This window comes from Trachymyrmex cornetzi, unplaced genomic scaffold (genome assembly GCF_001594075.2).
Source record: "Trachymyrmex cornetzi isolate Tcor2-1 unplaced genomic scaffold, Tcor1.1 scaffold458, whole genome shotgun sequence".
Lineage (NCBI taxonomy): Eukaryota > Metazoa > Arthropoda > Insecta > Hymenoptera > Formicidae > Trachymyrmex > Trachymyrmex cornetzi.
The window spans coordinates 15,218-24,111 of NW_017299378.1; the positions used below are offsets into that span (position 1 = coordinate 15,218).

General features: G+C 33.9%; 1 protein-coding gene across 1 annotated transcript in view; it reads left to right on the top strand.

The window, feature by feature from the left end:
• Positions 1–1,342, top strand: part of LOC108764866 (putative nuclease HARBI1) — a 1,882-nt gene extending 540 nt beyond the window's left edge. The window contains exons 3-6 of the mRNA XM_018513266.1: positions 14–149; positions 293–437; positions 884–1,078; positions 1,161–1,342. Of these exons, the coding sequence (XP_018368768.1) occupies positions 14–149; positions 293–437; positions 884–1,078; positions 1,161–1,342 (658 nt within the window). The remainder of the gene's footprint in view (positions 1–13; positions 150–292; positions 438–883; positions 1,079–1,160) is intronic.
• The last annotated feature ends 7,552 nt before the right edge of the window (positions 1,343–8,894 follow it).

Consider the following 8,894-nt stretch of genomic DNA (forward strand, 5'->3'; position numbering starts at 1 on the left):
TGTTATTTTTCAGGTTTTGGATTAATGCTAATTTTCCAGGTGCAATAGGAGCTACAGATGGCACACATATAGCGATTTTCCCACCTGAAAAAAACAGGGAACATTTATATATCAACAGAAAATTATATCATTCTTTGAATGTCATGATTGTAAGTATTTATATATAGTATTTACATAAACTATTGTATTAAATGCTAGGTATAACCTGCTCAAAATTTTCAATGTTTTTTTCTAGAAGAGTAATATTTACGTAATGAATGGATACATTTATGTGTTTATTATTGTTAATTAGGTTAGTGATTACTATGGTAAAATATTAGCTGTGAAAACAAATCATGGTGGTCGTACACATGACGCCAGAGTCTGGAGTTCCTCTCAGTTATCAAGACATATGTTAAGAGAATATGAGAATGGAAGACGAAATGCCTGGTTAATAGGTATGCATAATATAAAAATATTTAATTTTTATATTTAAAGTTTGAAGTTATATTTAAATATATCATATTGTACGATTGAGTGTGTAAGATATATACATATGTAGGATGATATATTATATGTAATATATCTTACGTCTTACTATATTTACAATTACGTAATCGTACGTATTAGTAAAAGTTACTATTCTTTCATTTACTTTCATTTACTATATGTAAATCTAAATACGTATATACTTTCTTTATGTCCACAAGCATACATTTTGGCATTTAACATTGTTTTATATGTAAAACTAGGCTACTTGATAATATACAAAATATATTAATATACTTGTAATATATCTATAAATAGAAATACCACTTGATAATATACAAAATAATGTTTTTCACTAGACTTTTATAAAAGCATTTATGCATTATATGTCATCATTTTAATTTTATATGTCTAGGAGATTCTGGATATCCCTTGTTGCCATTTTTAATGACGCCTAAATTAAATCAGCCACCGAGATCTCCAGGTGCATCATATACAGATAGTCATGTTAGAGCGCGATGTTCAATAGAAAAAACAATAGGAGAATTAAAAGGCAGATGGAGATGTTTACGAAAAGAAAGAGCTTTGCATTATGCACCAGAATTTTCAGGTAATAATATTTTATTGTGTTTCTTTCTTATGATATTATATTTTAAGTATATTTTATGTCAACATTTTACAATTTATTTTAGCACGTATAGTAAATGCAACATGTGTACTGCACAACATTGCTAAGCACTATAATGTTCCAACAAATGAAATATATATAGAAGATGATATAGAGATTGAAGAGATAGAAATAGAGAACAATGTTAATATGCGTGCAAGAGGGAATGCTGTTCGAGAAACATTGATACAACAATATTTTACATAAAACTTTTATTGTATGAAAATAAAATAAACTGTTATCTATGGTAATGCATATTTATTTAGCATTTATTTATACATGTATAAAACGTTTATTTATATTAAAAAATAAATTCTTTTAAACATTGAACATAAACGCATTAAAATTATGCTAAATATTAAAAAATGTAAAGAGAAATTGCACGATACATAAATATTAAGGTACAAAATCCTAAATAAAAATATCTAATATCCTAAGCAAACGAACTTATAAGATCTTTAAATATTAGATGACTATATATTTTTCTATTTTTGACATATTAAATTCTATATTTTTAACATAAAATTTTATACTTCTAACATATTACAACAGAATTCATGCATAAATTATAATATAATTTTAATAAAACGAAACATTAAACAAAAAAATTATACATTACTTAATAAATGTATAAAGTAGAATTTGTTGTACACTAGATACATGTTATATAGCAAGTATAGCTATTACATCAAGTACTTGACAAAACCAAATAACTATAATAAAATAAAGGTTTTAATGCAAATTTTTTCATTATTTGATGATAAACTGCTTAAGTATATGGTTATAATGTTTCAGATGTTTCCCACGATTGTATAGATGTTTTTATATCTTTGAGTTCACTTAACATATCATGCTGCATTTTTAATCCTATTTTTAGAAGCTTTACTTGTTTTTTCTTAAGTTTGTATTTTTTTTGCTGTATCTTTAGCATTTGATGAGATAATTCACTCATTGAGTTTTCTAAGTATCAATAAATTAAATAAAGATTATTATGAAACATTAAGAAACAATTTATTTTATATTACTTTTATATTACTTACCTTTATTATTACCTTTGGTTATATTTTTGTTTTGAATTGTTTCATTTCTTTCTTTATTAATAATATATTTTCCTTTTTGTTGTTTTAATATGTTCGATGATCCATTTTCTACATTATAAATTTCTGTATGCAATCGTTCAATTTGTGGTTCAATTGTTACTGTATCTTCCGTATTCCTTTCACAGTCGTTTAATACAGATTCTTCAATGTTTATGTAATTTTCAGGATCATTTTGTAAACTAGTAGTTGCGATATTTATACCACCTTCAGGAATATTTAATAAACCAGCTGATTCAGGCGTCAAAAGTTCTAAAACTTCTTCCTCGAAGTTGGAAAAAATTATTTTAGAAGGAGGACCACCTCCTGTTCCTTCTATATGGCTGCGTCTTTTGGATTCTTTTTTTAATATATAAGCTTTTTTATATCTTTCCATGTCTACAAGATGATATAGGATATGATCAATTTGATTTTATTAGGTTACCTTAAATTTCGTGTTAAAACATCAAAAGATAACTATGTATTAAACCTTTGCCCATTTCTTTCCATTTTTTTGGGGTCCTTCTGCAGCAGCGTTAATGATATTCGCGATATTATCCTAACTTTCAACCTAAAAATTAAGTTTTGTTATATTTTATTTTCTATCTATACAATATTTTCGTTTAACTTATCATTTTTCGTCGACTTTCCGATTTTCTGTTTATTCGACCTCTTACTAAATCAGGATTTTCTTTCAAATGTGATAATAACATTTCCTTCTGTTTAATTGTTACATTCATTATTATTGCTTGTTTATCCGTTTACTCTGTCTATAAATGATTTAAAAAATCGAGAATTCGCGGTTTATAATTCTGATAATATTAGTAATTTTTAATCTATACAGTTATTTCCCTTTTTTGGTGATTTTACTTTCCACGCATTTAGCTATAAAATCGCACTGTGATTCGTGGAAAAGTTCACGTGAAATCACTAAGTGAAAAGTGAAAAGCGAAAAGTTCCACTGGAAATTACATGATTGCTGCCCAGGAAACAAAAAGTTTGACGATGAATGAAATGTCAATGCAAATGTTGAAACTTCAACAAGAGAAATTAGCAATAAAAAATAAGGAATTACAATTACAGAAGAAATTAATTGTTATTCAAAAAGATATTCTTAATGAGATAAAAGACTTAAACACAAATATTCGAGGTAATTATCTGGAACATTAAAGTAACACAAGGCAGTAATAACTCTTTATTATATTTCTTTATAATTTGTGAATTGTATAACAAAATATATTATTTTCTTGTTAATTCTTTCCAACTGTTAGTTATTATAATTTTTATTTTATATAGTTGAAATAAAAATGTGATATAGTTGACATATATCTAGTATTATATAATATAATTGAAATATGAAAATGTGATATCAAATATTGTGATAAAAAGCCAAAGTGTATGTTACAGTTTAATGACATTGTAAAAAGACAGTACAACAATATTGAATATGTAATGTGTTCCCAATACATAAATAAACAATGCATTATATGAAATAATGTATTAGTGAAGCTTTTTAATTCATAAAATATAAAATTATAATAATAATGAAATATATAAATAAGAATAAATATTCACTTTTAATTCCATAGGAATTGCAGTTGATCGCACTGCAGGCTGAATCCATTCTCTTAGATTTTCACAGAGGACTCGTGTTGCTTCTTTTACTGCCTTTCAGGCAGATCAAAAGGATCACTAACGTCACGTAAACGTTTTCTTAATATTCGAAGCTTTCGCCTATCTGCATGCTCTTCCTCTTCATTCGCAGCATTTACGGCCAAAAGCCACGCGATATCCATATCAAATTTTCATGAGTTTCGAAAAATGAGTTAGTTTCATATCAATTCACTAAAAAATAACCAAAATTTCACATTTTAGGCACCTCGTTACTTGCCGAAATATTTCGCGTGAACTATTTCACATTTTATAGCAGTCAAAAGTTACTTACAGCGTTTTCGGCCCGATCGGGTTTGCACCAACCTGGGTTGGATTAATCTTTCCTATTGGTTGACGTCACCCGCTCTACCAATAGGAGAGCACAAAACGCTATTAATCCAACCCAGGTTGGTGCAAACCTGGCCGGGCCGAAAACGCTATTAATCGCTCATTCGTTACATTCATGTGAATTTATTCACTTTTTGTATCTTCATTCCTAGGGGAAAACTTACATAATCGATACCCAGCAGTATATAAACATATAATCAAAAATATCAAGCTCTATTGTATATAATGTTTTTTTTGCAAAGCAATAAAAACATTCTAATATTGACCTGTCTTCATTGTTTTTATATAATTATCTATGAAATATGTCCATACATCCTTCTTTTGTAACAAATTAGTTTAAAATAAGAAAAATGTTGGCAGACCTGCCGACAAGAGCGATCCGCACGTAAAAGGGACTGCGGGCAGCGCCCTCGTTCGTTCACCTTCGGTTACTTCTCGATACAATGTTCACGCGTACACTCGTTTCGGTATCTCTCGTAACTGTACTGGAATAAATAAACGTCTTCCTATTTGTGAATCTGAGTCGAATACGCGTAAGGGCCAGCGCACAATGGAGGAACAGGAATTAGATATTAAGATTTCAACCCATCAGGGGCTCTATTCTTGAAAAGAAACGTATACGAAAGTCTAGGGAAATACTATAGTATACGTAACATATACTGTAGCATTACCCTAGACTTTCGTATACGTTTTTTTTTCAAGAATAGAGCCCCTGAAACTGATTACATCGGAATACACGGTTTCTAATAGGTTGAAATTTTAATATCTAATTCTTGTTCCTCTATTGTGCGCAGGCCCTAACTTTCGTTCCCTACCTCTAAGGGTGCCGTCACATGCGGCGTAATTTGCGTAAGCGTAACTTGCGCCGACCAATCATATCATTTCACTTGAACATCAGTTTCTGTCTAGTCATTTTATGCTTTTTACGCTATTTTGTTGTTACGCCGAAACATGATAGAACCACCATGCATCGAATCTAATTTCTGGCTCATTTTAGCTTATTCTGTCTGAAAAAATACACAAGGGTTTCGATTTTGCAACAGTACAATTATGAAAGTCGTGCGCCCCTTTGCATCGCGTGAAAAGTCGAACCCCATGTGGAACAGTATAATTATAGACCTCATTTTGCCTCTGTGACAGATTTTCTAACCTCAATAGTCATCAACTTTAACGCTTAATATCTAAAGGCCCGTCTACAATACACGGAGTAAGAAGTAAGAGTAAGAAATTGACCAATCACAGTCGATTATTCTTCTCACATTCGACCTCATTTTGCCTCTGTGACAGATTTCCTAACCTCAATAGTCATCAACTTTAACGCTTAATATCTCAGATCACAAGGCAGAACGACGTTTTTTTTGCCAGATTCTTTTGTTTCATGCAAAAACGCGTTGAATAAACCTAAGAGTGGTCTCACAAAATTTTCCAATTTTAATAATTTATTCGATCATCTGCTCATATATACGCGATGGAAAGGTGCCAGTTCCCCATGAGGCGTACTTTTCGAGTTGCGTAGGTTACGAAAATCAATCATAAATTCATTAAGCATTTCTGTTAGAGTGTACAACAGAAATTCTAATCAGTAATTGGTTGCATTAGTTCCGTATTTCTCTAATCTTCCGCGAAATACGCCCAATGTGAATGCCGGCTTTCAGAATGGCGTATTCTAGTAAATAAAAAATAACGTATTCTAGTAAATTACTAAAATACGCAGGTGGGTGGCACTCAGTTGGACACGGCTCAATTGAACACGAGCCACTCACAGCGCTTGAGACTACAAAGCTCCTAAGCACTGGTCGCTGTGATTGGTGGTGTCCAATCGAGCCGTGGTCAATCGGGATCACCCCAGGCGGCTGAACATGAAGCCACATCTGTGCGAGAGAGAAAGGTAGTAAGGGATAAATGTTCGCAATGCTCATGCGCAGCACCGTCATATGTGTGAATTGTGCAATTGGTTTAGTGTTTTAACACATTCGTACATTACACAGATGTGTAAAACGTGATGCTGCGCATGCGCATTGGTAACATTTATCCCTTACTACCTTTCTCTCTCGCACAGATGTTTGCATCAGCGCGAGCCATGGGAAGTATAGGCAATGCCCGTTCCATTTATATACGTTCTAAGTTGTAAATACGGTATTACGGACAATTGGAACGCAACTTGTGTCGCCGTATGCACGAAAGTATCTAGGGGATATTGCAATTAGAAAGCACCCAATAGAGTTTTAAGCCTTAAGCCAAAAGAAATGGACGAATCACAGTCGCTTATTCTTCTCGAATTCTACTGTAATTGGTCAATTTCTTATGGCTTAAGGCTTAAAACACTTATTGTAGATCCGGGGTTACGGTCTTTTTATATTAAGAGCTAGTTTCAGCAAAACCACAAGAAAGAGAAAGGAATATGTTGTGTCTCTTTCTAATCTTCATAGTTCTCGTGTAATGCCGGATTCACACTGCATTCGATGTGCGTCGTACGACGCTCTGCAACCAATCAGAAACAGGATTCCGATGGATTTTACTTCGTATCATTGGAATCCTGTTTTCCGATTGGTTGCAGAGGGTCGTACGACGCAAATCAAATGCAGTGTGAATCCAGCATAAGTCGTGATCCCGCAAGATACGTCCTTTTATAGTATGACTTTTAGAACATTATTAAAAATTATTGCAAAATGGTTGGATGTGCAGCCCCATTTTGCAATAATTCTGCAGCCAAAGGCTACATAATGAAAATATTTCCGCATGATGTTGAACGTAGAGCATCATGGGCGACAAATGTTAGAAAAAATGTTGGAAAAAATGTGCGTTCGGGGAGATGATATTAACGCTATTTCTTCTATCATTCTATGCTCGTTTTGGAAAAATTGATTTTTCACAAAATAGATTAGTTTGCAAATGATTTTTAGCGTATCGATACGCACATCATCCATTCCTACAATATTGACATTCGAATATTGGCGGGAATTGCCGAAAAATGACGGACCAATCAAAATTGGTTATTCTTCTTGCCGCGACTCTGATTAGAGGGTCTCTAGTCGACACAACACTACATATCCGTACTCAGTCGAGGGCTGTTTAAGCTTGTGTTTTCTAACGACAACTACATGTTACTAATTGCGGCGGCTATAAATGAGATTGAAAGACGTTGAGTGGCCGACACTTTTATTTTTTTGTTTTGTTTAATACAGGCGGAAAAAGTTACATTTAATCTAACTCCATCCGAAATAGATCTCAACCGTGCACAGCGTACACATTATGTTCCAATTGAATCGTGCACAACGTTACACTTTGTACAGTCCTGTGTACAGGGTGTTGCAGATACATACTAGGCAGTACGACAGGTTGCATGGTAAACTTTGCATGGGCAGACACGGTTTTATAGACAATGACAGTGACTTTATAACATAAACTTTATAATATAAAGTCACTATCATTGTATAATGTATAAAGTCACTGTCATTATTTATTAAACCACGCTTGGCCATGCAAAGTTTGCCGCGCAACCCGTCGTACTGCCTAGTATGTATCTGCAACGCCCTGTACGTTTGTGTTAAGATGTGTTAGAGTGATGTCCCATGCAGCGGATCGTGCGTAAGCGGATTCGCGTATCGCCAATCACAGAATCATTCTCTTAGATCTGTTTGCAAATTTCGCAAGCATATCTAGTAATGTATCAAATGTGGTCGACAATAATGGGTGCATCTGTTTGGTCTATATTTTCAGATCTAACAGAATATGCTAATCAGATCCAAGAGCTCACTTAGCGCTCAGTGAGTTGTAGTACTGAATGCACCTATTGAGAGAGGGGAGGATCCCGTTTGCCTACAATCCCGATTGCACACACCATTCATATCAGCTGGTGCCTAGTAATTTTTCACTGCTTTACCAATGAGAATATTTTATTTTTAAATTAGCCAATTGGCGACGCCTGTGTACAACATGAAATGTGTGCAATCTTAGCCTTCCCTTGAGAGAGAGGGACCGTGGGAGACGGCCAATCTCCCTCTCATTCTCTCTTCTATTACACCATTGAATGGAAAGAGATAGAAATGGCCGTCTGCTACGATCCCTCTCTCTCATCCCTATCGACTATTTTGACACACGGATCGCGCAGTCCATTCTCTATTGCTGGATTCACACTACATCCGATGTGCGTCGTACGACGCTCCGCAACCAATCAGAAAACAGGATTCCGATGATACGAAGCAAAATCCATCGGAATCCTATTTTCTCATTGGTTGCAAAGCGTTGTACGACGCAAATCGGATGCAGTGTGAATCACGGATCCAGCATATGGTCGCGTTCAGCAGATTCAATAGATGCGGAACGGATCCGTGAGCGCTCCCTGCTATTGGATGATCTAGAAGAATACATCAATAGCAGCGAGTGCTGACGGATTTGCTCTACCAACAGTTGAGTCTGCTGAACGCGACCTATGGCTGTGTTCAGTAGACTCAGCAGTTTTGCAACCGTTTTATGATTCGTCACGCTGATTGGATTATACTTTTAGATTTAGAGGAATAGTTCTATCTTAGCGAAGAATCACAAAACGGTTGCAAAACTGTTGAGTCTGCTGAACTACAGATCATATATAAGATAGATTGATATCTTTCGGTTAAAGAAGTGAAACGCTGTTTAGATCCTAACACCATCTAGAGGTGTTACGTTCAACTATTTCTATATAT